Source organism: Microcaecilia unicolor, chromosome 1 (genome assembly GCF_901765095.1).
Source record: "Microcaecilia unicolor chromosome 1, aMicUni1.1, whole genome shotgun sequence".
Taxonomy (NCBI): domain Eukaryota; kingdom Metazoa; phylum Chordata; class Amphibia; order Gymnophiona; family Siphonopidae; genus Microcaecilia; species Microcaecilia unicolor.
In genome coordinates, this window is record NC_044031.1 from 468,541,365 (window position 1) to 468,566,825 (window position 25,461).

The following is a 25,461-nucleotide window of genomic DNA, read 5'->3' on the forward strand; positions in this document are numbered from 1 at the left end:
AGGTGTAAATCCTGGTGCACAACTGTGGTATTCTATAATACTGTGCACGATTGTCCAGAATGCAATTCTTGTGCCTACAGGGGTATAGGTATTCGCATATTCCATGGAGGGAACTGAGTGGGGATGGGATGTCTATTATTGCTAGAGAGGCCCTAGTGTGAGTTCTGGAGGAGATAGATATATTACAGGAGGTTGATGGTTTGTTACTTAGGATGGGTCCTTCAAATGATTTAGGGGCCCTTTTACAAAGTAGCGGTAAGCCCACCACGGGCTTACCTTGTGGCAATCAGAAACTACCGCCGGCCCAATGTGGGCACCGATGGTAGTTCCACCCCCCAGAGCGCAGCACTTCCAGCGCTAGCAGAAATATTTCTGCAGGGGGTTACCCGGCAGTAATCGGGCAGTGGGTTAGCGCAGGAGCCCCTACCACCTCCTCAGTGGGTGGCGGTAAGTGCTCCCCCCTGCATGGTCATGCGGTAAGTGCAGCTTAGTAAAAGGTCCCCTTACTGGCGTATTGTCTGCCTATTCTTGCTTGGGAGAAGTGGGAACAGTTGGCTGAGAGGATTATGTATTTGAAACTGGTTTGTAGACTCCTGGTTTTGGGGGATCTAAATGTGCATTTTGAAGATCCTCTTGATAGCAGAGCATCTTTTTCAAATTCTGTGTTGGCTTCAGGGGGCCTTTCACAGATTGTTTTTGGAACCCATATGTCAGGGGGGTCATTTATTGTATCCAGTTGTTGTTTCTGATGCCCAGAAGATTCTAGTTAGATGAGGAGTCTTAAAAATCTGTTGGTCAGATACATTTTGGGGTTGTATTTTATCTGTTGTGTGAGAATAATGATCCTGATAGGAGGTTGACTGGAGAGTGTGGAAGGAAGTGAGGGGGAAAAATAGATGTTATTAGGCTGTACAATTCATGTACAGGAGGGTAAGATGTAAGGAGTGGTTCTGTAAAGAATTGTAGGATCATAGACAAAAATGTTCAGGTTCTAGAAAGGATATGGAAGACATCTAGGTCATTAACCGACAGGAAGAGATGGCAAAACAATGCAAATGTGTATTTGAGAAAATTACAAGAGACCAAGAGGCTCATTTTCAAAGCACTTAGACTAAGTGTAGTTTGTTTTTTTTTTCTAGCCACATTAATACTTGCTAAATATAAGACTAGGTAGCTAGTTTGGGCATTTATAGGTAGGTCCTTGCTGGTACAGGGGGCAGCAGGGCCAAAAGCCTGATTTGTTCACGCCGGTTCTCCTTATTGCTGCGGTGTCTTGATGTCATCCTTTTTCGCCAGTTTCAGAGCACAAAATCGCGGGGGAGCTTTGGCCAGCTTAGCTCGCTTCCAGCAGGTCGGTGGGCCGGTGGTCAGCCCAATCGTGCCATCCCTGCCCTTGAGGCCTGTCCCACTGTTCGCGTGATCCCTCGGGTGATACGTCGGCGCTTGTCCGTTGATCACCTCCTCCTCGCCGGGCTTGAGCCTGTTCCATAGTTCACTGCTTGTCTGCTGTGACTGCCTCTCCCTCGTTCTTCCTCCTTCCTGTCGGAAAGTCTGCTGCCTTCGCAGCCTTGGCCCAAATGATCTTCAGGCAGGTGTGTTGGAGTCGCTCCCCTGCTGACACTGCTGGCTCTTCCTCTCCTGCCGGTCTGTTGGAGGAGCAGTGGTGGAGAACCTTGTCTAGAAGGACCCCGACGGTTGGTGCGGCGGAGGAGGACCATTTGAACCGCCATCTTGGATCCTGCCCATTAACTCTGGTGATCATTGCCGCAAGCTACTGCTGTCTCTTCAGTGCCTTGTCTGTGCTACCTGGACATTGCTGCAGTTCCCGTTTGGATCGCCTTGCCGGACCTGATCGAGCCACTCTGTTTCACCTGGTTCTTCATCATCCCTCTTGGCTCACCTGGATTTCTGCCATCCATCTTAGTTCCTTTCCCTTCTTACCCTGTTCCTTTGCTCTTCCTAATGTATTGTAAATGTACCTGACTTCACTATGCACTGTATTGTATTTATTTAATAGTTCATTGTAAGCCGCTTTGGGGCTGCAAAACTGTGGCAAAAGGCGGGGTATAAATGGCCTAAAATAAATAAATAGATACTGATTTTTTTTTCTTTTAGAAGAAAATCTGTGGTTTGAAAGGCTCTCTGTCACCATCTGTGAGAGACTGTGGACCTTAATCTAGAGCAGGTTTTTTATTCCATTTATAAGGTTACTGAAGATATAGTACATAAATTTATATTATCTTTAAAAGTGACTCATATGCTGCAGGAGCCAGCTTCTATTTTGTTTTGTTTAAAAATGCTCTGAACATATGACTCAAAGGTTCGCATCATTGAACGCCTCACTGTTTCAGAGTGAGGTGCTCTTTATTTTAAAAGAAGCAGTAGTCACTCCCATTATTGAAAAGGAGGGCTTGTGTGAGGGTGTATGTGAAAATTTCAGACCCTTATCAAATTTTCCTATGATTGCAAAATTGTTAGACAAAGGAAATTGTGACTCAGATTAGTAGGTTTTTTTTTGGAAGAGAATGATGTATTAGATTTTGGCTTAGCAGCCTTTAAGAGAGTCTCTGGTACAGAGTCTATGTACAAGCTAGCACATTTGCTTATTTCCGATCTGACGAAGAAGGGCAACCTTCGAAAGCTAATCAAGAAATGTATTAAATTATGTCCAATAAAAAAGGTATCATCTTATTTTCTTTTCCATGTTTTATTTTGTTTGATTTCTATTGATAACCTTAAGAGTGGACTAACACGGCTACCACACTCCTCTACTTAAGAGTCTATGTTGAAAGCATTGCTAGAAGAGATTTATTGGACAGACTAAGGAAAAAAGGTTCTGATATTCTCTATAGACCTTAGGGGGTCTTTTGCCAAGGAGAGAGATGTTACAATGTAAGAGGTAAGTGATAGATAAACAACTTCTAAATAACCAATAAATAATTCAGCCTTCATTGAACCAGGGTGTATGTACAGCATCCCCAACATTTTGGGACATCCCTTTCCCCTGTGGAGATTCTTCTCATTTCTCAACAGGCAGGCCTTCCTGTCTTTTCATGTATTCATATTATGCCAGACATATCTTGTGCCAGGAGAGGCTTCTCTCTAGCCTCTTTGTGAAACAGATTGTTAAACCCCTTCTGCTTCTGACAGAAGTTCCACAGTTGAATGTTTGTGCCTTCTTGAGCTGATAACTGGTCCATCTCCATCAGTGAGAACAGCAATGTCATCCACTGCAAAATACTTGCTGGAACTTTAATTAAACAGATCAAATACATTTTTTATTGCAGCTTTGGTAAAATAATGTCCTTTTAGTTCTTTTCAGTGCTGGGAAATAAAGGCGAATAGACAAAAATTATAAGGTGATATATGGGTCCTTTTAATAAGGTGTGCTGAAAAATGGCCTGCGGAAGTGTAGGCGTGGGTTTTGGCTAATTGACATTTAGGTCCTTTATTGTCTTCCTCCCAACAATCATTATATTTCATTACATTACATTATTGCTTATATTCGCTATAGTCCTTAGAGTTCAATGTAGATTACAAAAAAGATTAAACAGACAGACCCTGCAGTCAAACAAAAATATAAAAAAAATACATTGCTATAATGACCAGCCTGAAAATAGCTTAACACAGCTTTAAGATAAAAAAATTTTTTTTGAACAAAAATGTTTTTACTAATTTCTAAATTCAAGGTAGTTACGAATTTGTCTCACATACTGTGGGATTGAATTCCAAATAGCAGGTGCTTGATATAAAAGGCTAGCGAAAAAAATAATTTTATACTTCAGCTTACTAGGATTGGGAAAATGAAGTCATAAACTATCTTGGAGACGTCTGTTTGTACTAGTGATTTGTATCCAACAAACACGTTGGAGCTAACCCATGGAGAATCTTATAGACCATTGTGCAAACCTTAAATGGAACACATGCCTCCACCGGCAACCAATGAAGGACCAGCAGTAGAGGGGAAACCCTATCACTTTTACGAGCTGAAATATTAAATGTGCTGCTGTATTCTGAATGGTTTGAATTTTTTTAGAAGATTCTTTTCACAACCGCATATATGCTATTGCTGTAGGCTAAAGTTGACAAGAGTAAACTTTGCACAGCCAGTCAAAATATGTGGGTGTCAAGCAAATTGCAAATTCTTCTAAGTTTCTTCAGTAGAAGGAAGGATTTCCTAATAAGTGAATTTATTGCCCTGACATCACCTCTCCAAGAATAACCTGGGTGAATGGACTAAAACTGCACATCTCTCCCTGCTGGTGGAAGTACTTTCTGTTTTTTCTTGGAGTTTGTATAGTTGTCATGATCTATTGTTTTTGCTTTGGCTTCAGCTGCTCTTTGTTGTCCCCCCCCCCCCCCCTCACTGAAGCTGCTGTCTTGGTATGGCTGTGATGAATGGCTTGGGTTTTTAATGATGATTTGTAGTCTTTCTTTTCTTTTAATAGAGTTCTTTCATGTTACTTGTGTTTATACACACACTGTTAACCGATTTGACTTGCTGTGTAATTAATGTTGGTATAGAAAATTCAATAAACGATAATAGTTGGGATCCACCCTGAAGCTGTGCTCCTGTCCTCAAGTTCAAACAGAACAGAAAGATCAGATCAAGAGATGACGTTGTTTCTAAATACAAGTGACTCAGGTTATATTAAAACAACAAAGAGGCTGGTGGTACCTCATAGACAACCAGACTGTTGTCATCTTTGCTGCTATTGACTACTCTGGAAGTTTTCATAGATGACATTACAGTAGTGGTGTGAAAGGAAAGAGGAAGGGAAAGTTGATGGTGTCTCCAGATTGAGAAGGAGGTGACAGAGAAGCAGCAAAATTAAGTAGTTAAAAACCTACGTCCATTTTTGTCAGTTCTGTAGTAGCTGATCATTTTAACTTCAGATTTTTGGTACTCCTGGATGGTCCTGAATTTTCTTTTTAGTATCCCAATCATAAGGTTATTAATGCAGTGTTCTAGTTCCAAAAAATATCCCTTCAGAGAGGGATTGCCTTGCTCTTATTTTTGGTGTGTGATCTCATGTATCTGTTGATATATTCTTCTAACTTCTGGTCTGCCAAAGCTTCTTCCTTATTGTCCACGTCATACCAGATCAGGTGAGTGGGTTATATACCCCTGCCAGGAGATGGAACCAGAAACAAAATGCTCAGCGCTGACTTCACTCCCCCTTATAGGTGGCTGGTGCTGCCTTCAGCTCCTCAGTGCAGCATTTCTTTAGATCTTGGGGCACAGATCAGTCTTCTTGGGTAATTTTCAAGGAAAGGTTATCTCTGTGTCTAATATCTCCCCCTTCTGAGCATAGTGTTTCACTTCTGACAGAATCAGACTTTCTCTGTTCTGATGGTAAAGAATTCAGGTGATGTAGGTACGAAAGCTGTTGTTTTAGATGGATTTTAAGGATTTATTTATTGCATTTGTATTCCACATTTACCCACCTTTTGGTAGGTTCAATGTGGCTTACACGGTTCATTGGGGAGACGGTTACAGAGTATAGAGCAAGGTTACAATTCATGAAAGACAGTGAGAGTCTGAAGTAAATTCCTTGCAATTAGTATTGAACCAGGTTAGGTCCTTGGAAGGATCAATGAAATTTACATGATTCATTGGTAAGTTGGTTGCAGAATGCATCGAACAAGGTTACAATTCAAGGGAGATAGGGAGAGTCTGTGGTAAATTAGTAATGAACAAGGTTAGAAACTGTGTGAGTCAATGAGATTACGATATATGTATGTATATATATCGATATCTATCTATATACTGTACATATGCATATATATATATGCTGTTAAAAAACAGTACAAAACTTGTTGTCTGCATAACTCTGTCAAAACTTGACCAATTTCAATAACATTTGGGATATATTGCTCTGAATAAATTTGCAATAAACCTACATTCATGTTGGCTACCTCATGTGAACAGCATCAAACCATTTTGCTTTAAACATAAACATTTGCCATGGTTTTCAGTCAGGAGGATCTGATCCTTATTAAAAATTTGTATCTGGAGAAAGGTGCAAGAGTTTCCAGAAAAGAGGTGGCAGGCGGTAAGCTTAGAATATGTTTTGAAGGAATTGCAAGAAATGGGCTCAACTGATCGCAAGTCAGGATCAGTTCATACGATTAGTTTGCACTGAAGAAAACATTGTGACAGTTGAAGAACTTGTGCTGAGTCAAGAGGATGCACCTAAATCTCACAAGCCCACTCATTAAATTAGTCAAGTAACTGGCATTTCTCAGTTAATGGTGTTTCGAATCATCCACGGTGATCTTGACCTACAGCGTCTTAACTGGAGGCAAGTGTTACAGCTAACCAAGGGCAACCACATTGCTGGTATGACACAGACCAAGCAACTCCTTCGCAAGTTTCTCCCACATGCTGTCAATTTCTTTTGGTTTACACATGAGAAACGTTTCACGGTTGAGCCACTTATCAACACCCAAAATGACTGACTTTATACACAGACTACAGTGAAGAAGCGCAATATTGCTGCCGACCATCTAATGCGTACTCACATGACATTCAGCAAATCAGTCATGGTCTCTGTTGGAGTGTCCAAAACGGGATGCACAGAGATTTTCTTCATTGACCCAGGTGCAAACATTAATGGTGAGTACTATTGTGAAGTTTTACTATCCCAACAACTGGTCCTGTCCATTTAGCGTATTGCTGGCAATGTTTATATGTTTCAGTAAGAAGTGTGTCTGCTCATCGTGCTTGTGAAACCAGCTGCTGCAGAGACTGACTCTGGATTTCATCTCAACAGCTAAAAGCCATTATTGTGCTTGGACATCTTTTGAACAACCTGCTGCTTAATCTGATCTGTTTCTAGGAGTATTACTTTGGACTTGACTTTCTATCAAAGAGTATACTATTGTGACCCCTGAGGTAGGTGCTTTTCTGAAATGAAACACGGCCCGTCCCAGGTCTTTGATATTAAAGAACTCTACATTGCTCCAGTCTTGAGAGCCTCTTTGTGGGTTTTTTTGCTGATCAGTGGAGAAAACAACTCCAAGCATGTGTGCATGCCAATGGGGGCCATTTTGAACATCTGCTATAGGCTTTTTGCAAATTTATTCAGGATGATGTATTCCAAATTTTATTGAAACTGGTTAAGTCTTGACAGAGTTATGCAGAAAACAAACTTTGTATAGTTTTTTTTTTTGAAACACAGTATATGTATCAGGCCTTGACAAATTTTCTCAGGATCTAGGAGCCAGCCCTAAAATCTAGGAGCCAGACTTGGTATGACTGGAATTTATTTATTTATTTGTGACATTTATATCCCACATTATCCCAAACAAGTTTGAGTTCAATGTGGCTTACAATAAACAGTATAGGATACATAACAAAGAATAATGCATAAGCAAGTAATTTGTTGTAAGAATCTAATTTTGCAATACAGTATCATAAACATACTGGGATAGCTATGGATGTTTAACATTTAGAAAATCTATTATGAACGAGAAATTGTACATGAAGCGAAGAGAAGGTTAATGGTAAATAGAGTAATAACCAATTCAACTAATAATTAGTTGTTTGAGATATGGTTGTTCTTTGTGAGGGGTTTGAATAGGAATGATTTGAGAATTTTGCGGAATCTAGTATATTCCTGTATATTTCTTATTTTGAGTGGTAAGGAATTCCACCATTTGGTTCCTAGGTAAGTTAAGTCTGCTGAGTGGACAGTTTTGTAGATCACTTTTTTGCAATTTGGGAGGTGTAGTCTGAGATAGATTCTTGCCTCATATTTAGCATTTCTTTGAGGTAAGCTTATTAATGGAACCATATAATCTGGAGCTGTGCCATTTAGGATTTGAAAGATAAAGGTACATAATTTGAAAGTGATTCTCGCTTTGATGGGAAGCCAGTGTAATTCAATAAGTAAAGGGGAGGCACTTTCAAAATGAAAGATTTTGTATATGAACTTGGCTGCAGTGTTTTGAGCTGTTTGGAGTTTATTCAAAAGGTTCTCTTTACAGCCAGCATATATGGCATTACAATAATCGAATGTTAATGATTATACCAATAGTCTAAATGTTTCTGATGAGAAATAGGATCTGATCCTTTTTAGTTTCCAAAGAGACCTGAAAGATTTTGTGATTACTGAGGAAACTTGAGTATCAAATGTTAAATGTTTGTCTATAATTATACCTAGAATTTTCAGATTAATATCAATGGGGAATAAAGTGTTGTCAATTGTGACACTGTTGTAGTCGTGTAGTAGCTTTAGATTGGATTCTGAGGCCCAGGTTTCCATCAAATTTAAGCCAAGTTTTGCCTTTTGCAGTGGCGTAGGAAGGGGGGTGGGGCGGTCCGCTTCGGGTGCACGCTGCTGGGGGGGTGTCGGCTCCGCTGGTTCACTGCTTTCTCTGCCCAGAACAGGTCCTGTTCCAGGGCAGAGAGAGCAGGGAACCAGCGAAGCCGACGCAGCTCCCAGCGACGTGCAGTCGGGGCGGAGCGGCCCTCCCGCCCGCCCTCTTTGGTAAGAATGCGCTCGGGGGGGCACGTGCCGAGGGGGGTGTGTGTGTGCGCCGAGGGGGGTGCGCCGTGCGAACTGCCCCGGGTGTCAGCCACCCTCGCTACGGCACTGGCCTTTTGTAATATGTCTTGAATGTTCCTTTTGAAGGTTATGTATATGGTAACATCGTCAGCACTTGTGAATGTTTTGAATCCTGCTATTTCTAGTCTGTTACCTAGTGGTGACATCATTACATTAAACAGAATGGGAAATAGTGGAGAGCCTTGAGGGACGCCACAGTCCGGGGACCAAGGAGAGGATAAGGTTCCATTCATTTTCACTTTGTAAGATCTTGATTTCAGGAATCCTTGAAACCATTTGTGGACTGTTCCACATTTGCCAAATTATTTACTTACGCTCATTTATATATCAAGGAACATGGAACTGCTGGACCATAGGGGTGGAGAAGAAGGGAGAGGGAGGAGAGATGCTTAGCATAATGAAACAATATGTGAGAGACCATAGGGGTTCTCAAGTTGAGTGAGATGAGGATGGTTTGCACAGAAGGTAGAAGTGTAGTAATGGGAGTGGATGAAAGAGAACAGAATAGGAAGCCAGGCAAGGAATGAGACATAAGAGATAGGGGGTGAGAAGAGGAAATGGAAAGTTGATAGGCGAGTGAAATATAAGTGGAGGACTACAAAGTGGGTGAAATTTGAGTGGGCAGTCAGAAAATATATAAAGAGGTGGATGTAGTGAGGGAGCTCAACTTTAATTGCAAGGGATTATCTTATTCTACACTTCCTTAATTACAAAAATATCAAATTCAAATCCACTCTAACTCAAGTTTTCTCTCATTTAGGCACTAAATGATGGAATTCTATCCCAAGGGGAAATAAGACAACTCAATAACTATCTGACCTTACGCAAAGGCTTTTCTTTTCAATAAATTCCTTCATTAGATGTTGAAGTCGGTTATAGCCAAGATCGTTCTCCTCGCCACAACTTTTTCAATAATGTTCATTGAACTCTTACAGTTTTCATAACATATATTATATATTAACTTGCACTATTTATTACTTATGTAAGCTACATAGAGCTGAATAATTGTATTTGCATAATGTGGGATACAACTATCAAATAAACAAAAATAAACACATAATGTGCTCAACATGATTTAAGCAAGGCTGTTTGTTATAGTAGTAGGGAAGGAGCGGAAAAGAGGCTATTTCTCTCCTCATCGCCTACCCACCTACAGCGAATGTGGCAATGGAGAGAGGCTTTAGGCTGTGGTTCTGGGGGCAATAGGGGAGAGGCTAGAACTGTAGCTGTTAAGGATGGATGAGGGGTGCACCTACCTACCCATCTTCCCCCAAAAGCCTTAGCCTTTCTCCATTGCACTGTAAGTTATTACTAATTAATGTAAGCTAATCTTTTGATAACATACTGTTAAATGTAAACCATTTAGAACTTGTCGGTAAAACGGGTTATAAATGCAAAATTAAATTGAATTAAATTGCCTATGTGCCCCTAGCAACTACAGTTGTAATCTCTCCCCATTGCTCATCCATCCCATCCCAACAGCTGCAGCCTGAAGCCTTCCCAGCCATCCCAGAATCAGCCCTGGAGTCACATCCCTGCACCCAATGGTAGCCTTGCAGCTTCTCTTCTTTCCTGTACCCCCATCCCCCACAGTAACCTCTCTCTCAGTTCTTCTCTCCATCCTCTCCCCTCCCCCCTCGACAAAGAACTAGACTCTTAAAAATTTTTAATTGAACCTACCAAAAGGGCCGCTGGAGAATACTCTTTATGGAATGCTTCTGCTCCTGCTAGCACTCTAAATATCTCATGATTAACAGGGATCTGTGTGGGCCACCTTTCTAGGGTCTGCACCCTGTAAACTTTCTCTCTGTCTCCCAGCAAGCCCCTCTCCAAGTCTTTCTCCATCCCTGTTCCCAGCATATATAATTCCTCATAGCTTCCCCTCAGCCTCCCCCAGCACACATACATCCCCATAGCTATCTCTCAGTCTCCCCCTCCTTCAGCACACACACACATACCTAATAGTTCTCTCTCAATCACCACCTCCCCCTTAAAACCTCCTTGTAGCAACCCCTCACACACACTTGTAGTTGTCTCCCATGACCACATCCTTTAACGGAACTCCTCCATACATCTCTCTAGTTTTATTTTTCTTCTATTTGCACATACAATCTCCTCAGCTCCTGCACCCCAGCACACAGACACCTAGCCACCCCCCACCCCCATTGTACACAGACACCAAGCTCTCCTCCACCCAGTTCCACGTGGACATCCAGTTCACCACCCTTCCCTCCTCTGCAGTACACAGACACCCCCTGCTGCACATAGACATCCAGCTCCCCCTCTCCCTCCCCCTCACTGCATACGGACACTCAGCTCTCCCTTTCCCTTCCCCAGCTGCAGACACCCAGGCCTTCCTTCCTCCAGCTGCTGACATGCAGCTCTCCCTCCCCCCTACTGCAGATAGACACTCAGCTCTCCATCCCTCACTCTAGTTGAATACAGACGCCCAGCCCTCTCCCCTAGCTGCACACAGACAACCAACCCTTGCCACTCCCACCCCCACCCGTGGCCCACTGAAACTCAACTTTCCCTCCACACTCACAGAAACCCAATCCCTCTTCCACCCACCTGTACCACACAGAAACTCAGCTGTCATCTCCCACACACACACACACACACTGCACATAGACCCCCAACCCTCGCCATCCCCACTTGAGGTCCACTGAAACCCAGAACTTTTCCCCCATCAGCAGCCCACAGAAACCCAGTTCCCTTTCCACCTACCCTTGGCACACAGAAACCCAGCTGTTCCCTCTTCCCTCACCAGCAGCATACAGAAACCCAGCTCTTTTCCTCTCTACTCACCTAGCACACAGAAACTTTGCTTTCCCATCCCTCTACCACTCCCCACCTACAACACAAAGAAACCCAGCTTTCCCCACCTCCCTCCCCAGTCCGCAGCCCCACCCCTGATGGTTAAGATTTTACATTCAATACTAGGCAGCAGAAGAGGAGGATGAGGCCTATTGTTCAGCCATTCTCCATTTATGTTGCATGTGATCAGCACCGGGCCAGGGACTGGAGGACCATGCGTGCCTTCGTGTAAGCATCAGAAATGCCACAGGGGATGGAAGATTAAAGGGCCTGCTGCCGGTGCTGCCTGGTTTTTACAGCGCTGAAAGAGCTGCTATGAGTTCAGGTCACAAAACCTAGGTACCAGATTGGGGTTTGTCAATCCTGATATATATAATCATCCCAGCTCAAGCTCTGCCCAGGTTCTGCCCCAGACCGGCCCAGGACTAACCAGTCAGTGCCTGGGTGGTCACAGACAATATTCAGTAGCACTATCCTCTAAAGTGCCACTGAATATTGCCAGATGGCCAACACAGCAGGGTTTAAAGGAATCATTTCAAAGACAGTAATGTTCTATGTTGCAGCCAACCATGTTGCTTGGAATCTAACTGCACATATATAATACATTTTGAAATATATGTTAGTGATTTCTATTTCAGATAGGAACCTAATTCATTAAAAGTGGCTAGGAACCAAATTTAAGAGTGAGTCTGAGACAGATTGCTTTTCCTTTTTAATGGATCACTTCAAAGCAAACTCAGAGGGGTGAAACCTTGCTTACATTTTAACCCAGGTGGTTTATAATAACTTGTGAATGCTTGTATATTTACTTTAAAAAGTAATCTAAGCTAAAGGTCTTGCAGTATCACCCCTGACACATACAGGAATTTGGGGCAAGGGAGGAATATTGATGCCAGGCCCTCCTTGGAATGATAGCACTGCACAAGTGACAGAACCATTGTTAAAATGTATATTTCTTATATGCAATGGAACTCCTGGACAGAAGATTTTGATGGAAGACTTCTGGCACTAAGATATGCCAGTACTAAAATACTGCTGCAGAATCCGAGTAGGGCAGACTGAGTGCCACTGAGTGCCCGGCTCCTCTATTTCTTGTGCATTGACATTCTTGAACAGACTCCAAGTATCTGTAGATCAGAGACCCCCCAAGGGGGAGCATTTTTCAAGCGAGAGATTTTGACCCCACCTTCCAACCCAGCTGATGTCCTGCCCCCACTCTGCCCCCCCCCCCCGGCAACACTTTTCTGTCCGCTTAGAATGGTATAAGTGGGAAGGAGCCTCTCCCTTTTGCTTAAACCATATTAAATATCAACTCAAATGAGTAAAATGATCATATCTGCAGATGACACGAAATTATTCTAAAGTTGGTAAATCATACAGTATATGGATTGGGAGAAATTGCAGGAGGGCCTTGCAAGAATGGGAGACTGGGCATCCAAATGGAAGATGAAATTTAATATGCAAAGTGATGCACACAGGGAAGACTAACCCAAATTATAGATACATTATGCTAGGTTCCACATTAGGAGTCACAACCCATGAAACAGATCTAGGCATCATGGTGAAATTCTCTGCTCAGTGTATTCCAGCAGCCAAGAAAGCAAATAAAATGTTTAGAGTTGTTAGGAAAGGAGTAGAGAATAAAATAAAGAATATCATAATGCTTCTGTATTGCTCCATGGTGAAACCACACCTTGAGTAGATGTGCCAACTTTGAGTAGATGTGCCATTCTGGTCACCGTATCTCAAAAAAGATATGGCCACATTTAGAAACAGGCTAGATGAACGTCTTCGTGAAAACTTGGGCGCCCCGTTCGATTATCCCCCTCTTTGTGTACCTAAAGAGTCAATACCCCTTGCTTCTAGGGTATTACCTCTTCTGCCATTTAAGAAAAATACTGTAGAAGGAGATGTGGATCCCATGTCACCTATTTCTACTACTACTACTTAACATTTCTAAAGCGCTACTAGGGTTACACAGCACTGTACAATTTAACATAAAAGGACAGGCCCTGCTCAAAGAGCTTACAATCTAAAGGACAAGTGAGTAGTCAAATCTAAAGGACAAGTGAGTAGTCAATTCGATAGGGGCAGTCAAGTTGGGGCAGTCTGGATATCCTGAAGGTAAGAGTTAGGTGCCGAAGGCAGCATTGAAGAGGTGGGCTTTAAGCAGAGACTTGAAGATGGGTAGGGAGGGGGCTTGACGTAAGGGCTCAGGAAGGTTGTTCCAGGCATAGGGTGAGGTGAGGCAGAATGGGCGGAGCCTGGAGTTGGCAGTGGTGGAGAAGGGTACTGAGAGGAGGGATTTGTCCTGTGAATGGAGGTTTCGGATGGGAACATAAGGGGAGATGAGGGTAGAGAGGTAGTGAGGGGCAGCAGATTGAGTACATTTGTAGGTAAGAAGGAGAAGCTTGAACTGAATGCGGTATCGGATTGGAAGCCAGTGGAGTGACCTGAGAAGAGGGGTGATATGAGTATAGTTTAAATTTAGCAGCCTTTCTTGAATAATCTAAAGAAGAACCTGTGATTCCAGCCAGCTACCACGGCATTAGATTATGATAGAGACCGGCTTTTTAAGCTTTATTTTTGACATAGGGACACTAAGGTTTGTACATTGAAAGTACATATGTTCCCATATGTGGCCAAAGTTACTCAGAGGCGTTGTAAACAATTTCTTCTTATCAGACCCAGGGTTGTGGCTCCAGGAGCTCTTTTCTTGTTGAAATTCCCCTGTAAATGTACGGTTAAATATAAGAATGTGAATTATATTTTCTTTGAACCTTCAAAATTGGTGATATTTCTGAGTAACAAGACAGTGGACCAGGGTCAAGATACGGTCCCTCATTCTTCTGGGGACTCTGGTATTTAAATCTGAACCTCTATCTCTGTTTGATTGATTAGAATATATCTGCACTCTAGGGAATTATTCCTTATTAATGTTGAATGTTCAGTTCTATTATACGATTTGATCTCTTGCCTTTCTCCAATAATTGTGGACTTTAGGAATGGCATGTTTTCAGATTCCTCTTTTTGTTATTTCTGACTTATGTTAATTGCTGTAATATTGTCCTTTTGCCTATTTCTAGATGTTGTCTTGAATTACATATTTTGGAAATTTAATTTAAAAATATCTCTGTTAAACGGAGTTAATGCTAATTGATATGTATTATTGCCATAATACAGCTTACTAAATAGGCCTCTTGGTGGTGGTGGTGGGGGGGGGGGGGGGGGGGAGTTATCAACAAAAGCTACCATTAAGACATGTTATTTTACTGTTCAACCCAGTTATTAGTAACTAGGTCTCATTGTATAGAATGGGACCTGTGCTAAAACAGCATGAGTTAATTGTAAAATAACACATTGTAATGGTAGCCCACATTGATAACTAATGCCCCTTAGTTTGTAGACTTCTAGCATTATAGTTTCTAAGAACCTCTTGCTTATTTTTGGCAGTTGATTCAGGTGATTTTGAAACATTTATATTTGTTTGCGCTTCAGCTCAAACCCCCCCCCCCCCCCCCCCCCACAACTGTCTCTGGATATTCTGACTTTCTTGATTTAATATTGCCCCTAGAAAATACCTCACTCTGAATCAAGCTCTCCTGAGCAACTGTAGACTTTTCCCCATGACCTAATTTAAAAGTTGCTCTATGTCTTATGTAAAAACATAATTTTTTTTTCAGTTTCCATGATAAGCATATAATGTAGTACAACCACTGGAGAAGAAAAGTCTAGAACTGCACAGTCACATAACAGCATGTTTCATTACTCACTACTGAAGCTCCATGTGTGTGTGTCTTTTGGTTGCTATGTTAAGATAGTGGAATGGGGGTGGGAGGGTTGGGTGTTGTATTTGTTTGTATTTATGTTTGAACAGGATGAGGCAGTGTGTGCCTGTTTAGGACGAGTGTGTGATGGCAGGTGGATGTATGTGGATGTGACTGGATGGGGGGGGGGGGGGGAATGGGAGGCTTACAGGGCATATGGTTGAGAGTATAAGGGTGTACGACTGGGTCATAGTTGACTGGGTAGAGGTGCGTGCAAAATGGCAGGGTGGTACATAAGAACACACATAAGAATGTAAGAATAGTCATACTGGGACAGACCAATGGTCCATGTAGCCCACTATCCTGTTTCTAACAGTGGCCAATCCAGGTCACAAGTATCTGGCAGAAATCCAAAGAGTAGCAACATTCCATGCTACCAATCCCAGGGCAAGCAGTGGCTTCCCTATGTCTGTCTCAATAGCAGTCTATGGACTTTTCTTCCAAGAACTTGTTCAAACTTTTTTTAAACCCAGATAAGCTAACCACTGACACCACATCCTCTGGCAATGAGTTCCAGAGCTTACTATTTATTGAGTGAAAACATACGTCCTCCTATGTGTTTTAAAAGTATTTCCATATAAGAGTGTCCCCTAGTCTTTGAATTAATTGAAAAAGTAAAAATTGGATTCACTTTTACCTGTTCTACACCACTCAGGATTTTGTAGATCTCAATCATATCTCCCCTCACCTCAACCATCTCTTCTCCAAGCTGAAGAACCCAAACCTCTTTAGCCTTTCCTCATATGATAACAGTTCCATCCCTTTTATTATTTAGGTCACTCGTCTTTGAACCTTTTCTAATTCCACTTTATCTTTTTTCAGCTACAGTGATCATAATTGAATGCAATACTCAAGGGGGTCCTTTTACCAAGCTGCAGGAAAAAGGGCCCTGAGCTAGCTGTGGGGGCCATTTTTCCCTCGTGCTGGGGCCCTTTTTACCGCAGCGGGTAAAAAGCCCCCAGACAAACATGGCCTTACGTTAGGAGAACTCTTACCACATGATAATGTGGTGGGGAGCCCTTACCGCCACCCATTGAGGTGGCAATAAGGGCTCCTGCGGTAACCCTGCAGTGGGCACTGCCGATTACCGCTGGGTTACTGCTGTGCAAGCCATTTTCGGGTTTCTCCCCCCCCCCCCCCCGGAAATGGTGTGCTCTCAGGGCAGAACTACCGCTAGTGGCCACGTTGGGCCAGTGGTTGTCCCGATTTAGCATTTGGTAAGTCCGTGTTATGTTTACCGATGCTTTGTAAAGGACCCTTAAGGTGAGGCCTGCTATTCTTGGTCTTATTTACCATCGTTTTCTTTATAATTCCTAGCATCCTGTTTGCATTTTTGGCCACCACCACCACACACTGGGGCAAAAGATTTCAGTGTATTGTCTGCAATGACACCTAGATCCTGTTCTTGGGTGCTGACTCCCAAGGTAGACCCTAGCATCAGGTAGCTATGATTTAGATTATTCTTCCCAATGCGCATCACTCTTCATTTGTCCACATTAAATTTCATCTGCCATTTGGATGCCCAGTCTTCCAATTTCACAAGGTCTTCCTGCAATTTTTCACAATCTGCATGTGTTTTGACAATTTTAAATAGTTTTGTGTTTCTGGGTGGTGAGGTGAGTACGTATGTAGCAGAGAATGTGGGTGTGTGGTAGAGTAAAGGTGAGGAGAGCACACTGTTCCTTCCCTTCTCATTCTTTATATCCTCACCTCTCCATTTCCATCACCCTCTTCTGTCTACTTCCTCCTTCACAGTCCCATTTCCGCTTCTATGGTAGTGGGGCTTTAGCTGTGACATCAGTGCCCCAGGTTGAATAGACAGAATGGCAGGAAAAAACCCAAGTACTCGACTGGCTGCTATAAACAACTGTAAATCGCAGACTTTATAAAGCAATGCTATTATATTTATTTATTTATTTATTGCATTTGTATCCCACATTTTCCCACCTCTTTGCAGGCTCAATGTGGCTTACAATACATCATGGATACTGGACATAAGAAGAGAATAGACGTTTGGTATTACAGAAGGATTTTGGGTTACATGATAATGAAAAACATGATAGTAACATAACAAGAGAACATTTTAAGACTATTTTGGATACTTGTGGGGGAGTTCCCATGTGTTAATCTTTGTGGTATGTCCTGTTAAAGAGATGGGTCTTCAGTAGTTTGCGAAAGTTGGTTAGATCATAGATCGTTTTTAGGTTGCGCGGCAGCACATTCCAGATTTGTGTGCTCATATATGAAAAGGTTGATGCGTGCATTAGTTTGTATTTTAGACCTTTACAGTTGGGGAAATGAAGATTAAGGAATGTGCGAGATGATTTTTTAGCATTCCTGGGTGGTAAGTCTATCAAGTCTGACATGTAGGCTGGGGCTTCGCCGTGAATGATTTTGTGAACTAGGGTACATATTTTGCCCACTATCGCATCACATTTACTATCTATATGTAAGGTAAAGGACCATTAGATTTGAGTTTCCTTTGCTTCTATGGGAATCAATCCATGATTGAACCAGGATTTCATCACCGTATATCATCATCGGTCCACTTAAATCTTCACATTAAGTGTTTATATGTCTTTTAAACCATTAAAAAAAACTCATTTTATGATATTACTTTTTAAAAACTTTGTCATTAATACTCAACAATTACTTATCTTGTATAATATGGGGGGGGGGGGGGGGGGGGGGAAGGGTAATGTGCTGCCACCCATTTATGTTTCACCTCTAGCTGTTTCAAGGCTTTACCCCTACATATACAACAGAATATCAAATTCAAAACCAAGCACTTTTTACTCTCATAAGTCATGCTAAAATCATAGATAATGCTTTAAAAACTATAGTTCAACATTATATCTCACTTAAAGGTCTGACATAAAAACCTCTATCTACCAGCCATCAGTAAATACTTGGTCTAAATGTAATTGTTCCATAATAGAAGCAATATTTCACACCCTTGGTGGAGATGGGTAGATGAAGAAGGTAATCCTAGTTACTGTTCACAGGTGACCTCTGGGGACCAGACTTGGGGTCCAAATTACCATGCTCTAAAGGGAGCTATAGCCTGCGACTCATGGCTAAAGACAGACACTGCAGTAGCTGTTGGGAGGGAATATAAAGTAGGTGGGGAAACTGGGTAGTTGTAAATAACAGTCATGGCATGGTAGCCCAAAATAAACAAACAAAAAAAAAGCCAAAGGATCTTACACAAAAGAGCAGCAAATAAAAGCCAAAGAGGTGGAAGTCACCAAACCCACAAGTTCAAAGACCACAAGTTCCAATTGCAGTTGAGATGTTCCAAAATATTTATTCACAAATAGTGAATACAGGCAAGACCTGACATGGGCTATGTTTTGGCAAGTTAGCCTTCATCAGGGGTCCTGTATGAGTGCTGAGCGCTAAGCCTGAATGCTCTCCATTATAATAGGCAGAAGAAAACTTTGTCCAAAGGTCCTCAAACCATTCTCAGTACGTCACATACAAAAGCGAGTTCTCAAGTATTCATGGTGTATCAAAAAATATACTCCTTTAAAGTCTATATTTTGAAGAAAGTAAACGTACTGATCCCCTGGAAGCAGCTATATCCAGAACAGTATCACAGGGAAAGAGATCTCATTAGTTCTTTAGCATATGTGATGTCATTTGTTTCATCACATCAGCACAGACCAAACAGATCTAGGGGCCCTTATACTAAGTTGCGCTGAAAAATGGCCTGCGCTGGTATAGAAGCATGTATTGAACTCGCACAGGTCCATTTTTCAGTGCACCTGCAAAAAAGGCCTTTTTTTTTTTGCTGAAAATGGATGTGCAGCAAAATTAAAATCCAGAGAGACAAAGTGGGGTTCACACTCTCCACAGCAATCGAACACAACAGAAATAGGGTGGAGAGGGCCCAATGTCAAGAGATCAGTCACCAAACTGATCTCTTGACATTGGGCCCTCTCCACCCTATTTCTGTTGTGCAAAATTAAAATCAGCACGCGTCCATTTTGGGTCTGAGACCTTACCGCCACCCATTGACTTAGTGATAAGGTCTCACGCCTTAGCTGGGTGGTAATTGTCAGCGCATGCACTCTGCCGATTACCGCCCGGTTAGTGTCATACAGTAGAAAATAGAAATTATTTTCTGCTGCATGTTTTGGACGCGTGTAGAAATTAGAATTAACGCCCGGGGCACGCAGTAGCTGGACAGTAGTTCTGATTTGACGTGCATTGTAAGCACATAGATGCCTACGCGTCTTAGTAAAAGGACCCCCTAGTGAGTGTCAATTGAGATAACTCTTGCTTATGTGGCTGCTTCCAAGGTTTCAGGGACCGTCTGCTGGGGATGTTTAAAAGCAATTTAAAAAATAATGGCAGAACCTGTTGGACTTTGGATTGATCCAGGTTATCAGAGATTGCTGCATGCACTTTTGAAATACTGCACAGTATACAACGGTACGGCTTTCTTCTGCTTATCACTGACAAAGCATATAAAGATAATAAGTACCGGAGAAGGCAAATACTGCTAACACAATTCTATCAAAGTGTAATAAATGTCATAACAAAGGTCAGCAGAGGAGGAAAATAATTTGCATTTCTGCAAGTCAGAGTGAAGAAAGAGCTTCTGGTAACCAAGGGAAGCATAATTATTTGTCCTTAATAAGTAATTAGCTCCTTCAGTTTTCTTGGTTGCAAGCTATCATCTTCAGAGCCAGAACAGAAAGCTTAGTCATCTCAAAGAATCATGAATCAAAAATAAATAAGTAAATAACTACATAGCTCCCTAGTTAACATAGAAACACAGCTTGACAATTATACAGCCTATCCAGCCTGCCCAACCATACCATCTGCTCAGCACTACAATTCTTCCTCTCCTTCAGAGAGCCTCCGTGCTTGTCCCATGTTTTCTATTACTCAGAGACTGTCCTTGTATCCACCATCTCCAACTGTTTATATAGATTCTCTGTTTTTTTTGGCTGTTGTAACCTCAGCTGAAGGGCTTTTAGATCAAACTCTTGATATGTTATGAAACAATGGCATGTTATTAAAGGCTAATTTGGGAGCAGCATCATTACTTGCTGTCTGAACATATCCATGCAGTTATTGGAAAAGTAAAGGGGACTTGATATACTGCCTTTCTGAGGTTTTTGCAACTATATTCAAAGTGGTTTACATATATTCAGGTACTTATTTTGTACCAGGGGCAATGGAGGGTTAAATGACTTGCCCAGAGTCACAAGGAGCTGCAGTGGGAATTGAACTCAGTTCTCCAGGATCAAAGTCCACTGCACTAACCATTGGGCTACTCCTCCACTAGTAACATGCCACCTAGATGCCTGCCCTTGCAGATCAGCAATGCGGCCAGGCAGGCTTCTGTTTCTGTGAGTCTGACGTCCTGCACCAGGACGTCAGACTCATAGAAACAGAAGCCTGCACAGCTGATCTGCAAGGGCAGGCTTCTACATGGAATGTTGCTAGTAGGATAGCAACATTCCATGTAGAATCTCAAATAGTAGCAACAGAATCTCAATAGTAGCAACATTCCATCTAGAATCTACAAATAGTTTCAACATTCCATGTAGAATCTCAAATAGGGAAATGGGACTTGATATACTGCCTTTCTGAGGTTTTTGCAACTACATTCAAAGTGGTTTATATATATTCAGGTACTCATTTTGTACCAGGGGCAATGGAGGGTTAAGTGACTTGCCCAGAGTCACAAGGAACTGCAGTGGGAATTGAACTCAGTTCTGCAGGATCAAAGTCCACTGCACTAACCACTAGGCTACTCCTCCATACAGTTATAGGAATTATATTTTGTATTTAGGGTTTTTAATTTGTTAAAAAGTTGCACTTACATGCTGGTTGACCATTGAAGGGGCTGATTAAACAAACATTTTCAGCTAATTGTTATATTTATTTATTTAGATTTTTTAAACCAATTTTATGAAGTGATTCACCCAATGCAGTGTAGAGCAGGTACAGTTTGCCTTAAAAATTACAGTTTTAACAGAATAACAATAGTAAAATGACCAGGATCAAGGATAATCAGGATCAAGGCTGGAGTGGGCTTTGACAGGACCTCCAGTAGCTGAGAAGTAGGACCAGTGCCAGACCGACTTCTATGGTCTGTGCCCCTAAATTAACAAGGAGAGACAGAGATTAAGTATACCAGCATTTAATCTTGAAGAAGTGGAACCTATGCAGAGTGCCAGATTCAACTCTGGCCACCTTGTTGGGCAGATTGGATGGACCGTGCCAGGTCTTTATCTTCCAGCATTTACTATGTTACTGTGTTATCAACTATAAGCATCAATACAGTCAATGAGGTAAACTTGGAGATATGCAAATTGAATCCAAATAATAGGATTGACATGATATCATGTCAGAAATGTATGTATTAAAACAGCACAGTAGAGCATTCATTTAACAGAAATACGATAAATGTCAGCAGGGTACAAATGATGTATTTTAATAGACAGCATGGAAGCATATTTAAGGATATGCACACAATTATAGTAATTATGTTTTACATTTAAGTTTTTATTTTTTTAAAAGGCAGTGGTTGACCATTGACGGGTGATGAAACCAACAATTTTCAGCTAAAGTTTATCTAGATCTATATATGTCCATCTGTATATCTATATTGATATCTATAATAGAGCTGTACTGAATAGCATATTTTACTATTTGGACAAGTACAAATAATGAAAAGTATTATTCAGCTAAATACGAATATGGAATACGAAAAATGGGCATTGAGCTTTATCATAAATAATAAAATAAGCAATGTGAAATCACAGATAAGTGTTTATTTCAATAGGATTTAGCATAGTAGAGCCCCGGATTATTCGTATTTGAATTTAAATCACTATTCAGCCAAATATGAATAATGTATTTAGGGCACTATTCGGGGCTGAATCAAATCGAATACAAATATTTGGTAACCCCTAATCTATAATATAAATAATTGAAATTTAGCAGCCCATTTATATTTTTAGTTTTGCACGGTTTGTGTTCATTTTTCCCTACTACAACTCCTCCCGTCACTCGATGAACCTGTGTAGTCTTATTGTTGTTCTTTAATGGAACTGTGGTTAATTCGCCCATTAATAGGGCACTTTGGAAAGAATCATTTTGATGTGATCGATTGCATGTCTATCTACTGACTGGCTCTTATCTCTCTCTCTTCCAGGGCCAGTTCTGTGATTATTGTGACTCTAGTGACCCTAACAAAGCCCACCCAGTTACCAATGCTATTGATGGAACAGAAAGGTGGTGGCAGAGCCCTCCTCTGTCATTAGGCCTGCAGTACAATGAAGTTAATGTCACTATAGATTTAGGGCAGGTGAGTAAAGTTTATTACTATTATTATTCTTAATAATATTAGTGTCAAAAATTTACAAGTGTATATTTTTTGGCTCAGCGTTTTCTTCATCCTTCCCATTAAAGGTTTCCAGCAGAACTGAATTGACTACTACTTTGGTCTATGATATAATGAATCACAACAACGCTTCCCCTCCCCCTAACATTTAATCTTCCTTCTGTCTACCCTGGATCTATCTAGAGCACAGTGCATATGCAACCTGAGTCTAGTCATCCGGTGGCACTATTGAGCTGCAACTCCCTGTCCTGCCTTCACAGGCTTGGCTGGCTTGAAAAGCAACTGGGTCCATGAACTGAACCCAAATCTCCTATGTGTCAGCAGGTGCCAATGTACTTCAGCTGGGGATGGATTTCCACTGTTCCTTGCAGCTGCTGAAGGAGCATTAGGAGTTGTTGTGAGCACTTACATGAGCACCAGGAACCAGCTGTGTCATTAGGGAGGGATCCCAGTTTGGCTGCCTCAGACTACTTGGGCGACAGGCCTATCTCTCTATAGAGCCTGAAGTGAGGATTCTGCAGCAGGTTCAGCAGAATTCAATGGTCTGTTTGCACGCTTTGCTGTCTTTAGTAACCATTCAGTAATGTGCTTTATTGTACTGTTCTTATAGACTGTTTACTGCTTGGAAACCTTTAGTAAGATGAGAGTATGTGATGTTTTCAAGACAAGATCAACCAAGGACATGCATTTTACTTTGAATGTGCTACTGTGGCGATACTTTGTTGTGTCTTTGTTGAATGCTGTATTACTGGATTCTCTAGCCCATTTATGTGTTGTTATCATCAGTGACTGAGATACCTTGTATTGACGCTTGAGGCAGGCACAGTGAGCGCCGAAACGCAGGACTTCGTCGAGTCTTTGGACTTTATATTTAACTGCTGTTTAGCTACACATCTGATCTACCCCCTACTTTTCTCTTTTTCTTTATACACTGGGTGGTGTTGTTAGGGGGATACTTCTGTTTGGTTTGTTTTCAAGGAGACCAAGGTTCCATTTTCAAGCCTTGCTTGGTCATTGAACACTGGCCTCTGGCTGTCACTGCAATTGCTGGCTAGATAGGAGATGATTAAAAACAGGGGAAATCCCAGATATTTGTAAATGAAGACTCTCAATATTGTAGCTAACAGAAAAACCACAAAGGAATGGGAGGAGAAAACTTTTGACACCCCACCTTCCCCCAAAAACATTTTATTTGAAAATAAATAACTTTAATAAAATAGTTTGAGTCAGATCCATGTGTTCAAGGCTTGTGCTGTTAATGTAACATATGTTTTCCTCTGCTGTCTGATAGTCTATAAACCCTGGACAAAAAACACTAGAAAAAAATGAAAATGTAACACAAGTACAAATTTTGTGATTTTCCAACCTTTTACTGTTCAGAGTTTCTGTGAAAGAGACTCACTTTTGCCTATAATGTGTTTGCCTCTGTTTTGTTTCCTGCAGTTCTCCATCTCTTGTGGTTTTATCCTGTGTGTGCTGAATTCATTTTCATGCAATCCATCCTCTCTGATACTAAGAGGACTATGGGTGGGGTGGGGTGGGGTGGGGTGGGGGGGGGGGGGTGCCGCAGTAAGTTCATCAACTATAAGGAAGATTAGTGACGCTCCAGCCCCTAAACCAAGTCACTCTAGGGAAACTCTGCAGGAAATGCACTGAAAATACATTCTCTAAATTTTACAGGAAATGCACTAAAAATACATTCTCCAAATTTTATGGAACATTTACACACAATTTACTAGGAGTCCTTTTCATTAGGATTTGATCTTTTGAGCCATCTGCTACGTATAGAAATCTCTGGTTGCCAAATTCCTGAGCCACACAGATAGCCAACTACTTGACGTTTGTTTCTCATGTTGGCAGAAGGAATTTTGAAGCAGTTTTAGAGAGATTGGACCCTGTCCTGTAGAGAGTTACTTAGCATTTGTACATCATCCAGGTGAAGCCAAACAAGCTGATCGGGTTCTGGTGGCGCCCCATTACTTTCATGGAGTTGTGGTTCTGATTGAAACACAGGACTACATGTAACCTCTTCTTGGTGCAGATGATCAAAAGCCCTGTGCTGTTCCAAACAGCGCTCTAAAATTAGCAACGGAACAGCGTGGGGTAAAATGCCCCTATGATCAAAGCTAATCGCAGGCAAATTTATACACACTATTAGCTCTGATCATAGGGGTACTTCTGTGGGAGGATTGTGTCTGGGCATACACCCAAGGCACAATTCTCCTGCAGAAGATGCTTGATAGCTCTGGGCTGTCAAAACAAAAAAAGCCCAGACCTGTCAAACAGCAGAAGAGGTTTGACAGATCTGGGATTTTCTACCAGACTTGTCAAACCTAAGCCTGCCCCTCCAAACACAGAGCCTGGAGGTCCAGTGATCCTCCAGGCCCCCCACCCACCAAACACTAAAAAGACCCTGGTGGTCCAGTGGGGCTGCTAGCTTCCACCCCCAACATTGAAGAGACCCTGGTAGTCTACTGGGACTGCTAGCCCTCCTCACCGGCACCGGTACCCCCCCCCCCCCCCATGGCCTACCTAAAAGTTGGGAGGAGGGCGGGACTAGCACTCCCTCCCTCTTCTACAGGCATCGTCTCAAAATAGCGACGCCTTGCCCTGGCCGGTGCATCTTAGGATGCACTGGATGGGGTTTAAGTTAAGCCCCACACAGCGCATCTTAGGATTCACTGGGCAGGGTGCTGCCAATTTGAGGAGGTGCCCTAAGAGGAGGGAGGGAGTGCTAGTCCCTCCCTCCTCCAACTATGAGGTAGGCTGGAGGGGGGTCTGACCCAGAATGGCTATTCTTATGTTCTTATGTTAGTACAATGACCAAATATAAACATAAGTACAATCAATGAGATAAACTATGAAATGGCACAATGAA

General features: G+C 41.9%; 1 protein-coding gene across 1 annotated transcript in view; it reads left to right on the top strand.

The window, feature by feature from the left end:
• LAMA3 (laminin subunit alpha 3) overlaps positions 1 to 25,461 on the top strand; it is a 407,718-nt gene that overhangs the window by 7,814 nt on the left and 374,443 nt on the right. Inside the window, 1 exon segment of the mRNA XM_030188133.1 lies at positions 22,395 to 22,547. Within this exon segment, the coding sequence (XP_030043993.1) occupies positions 22,395 to 22,547 (153 nt within the window).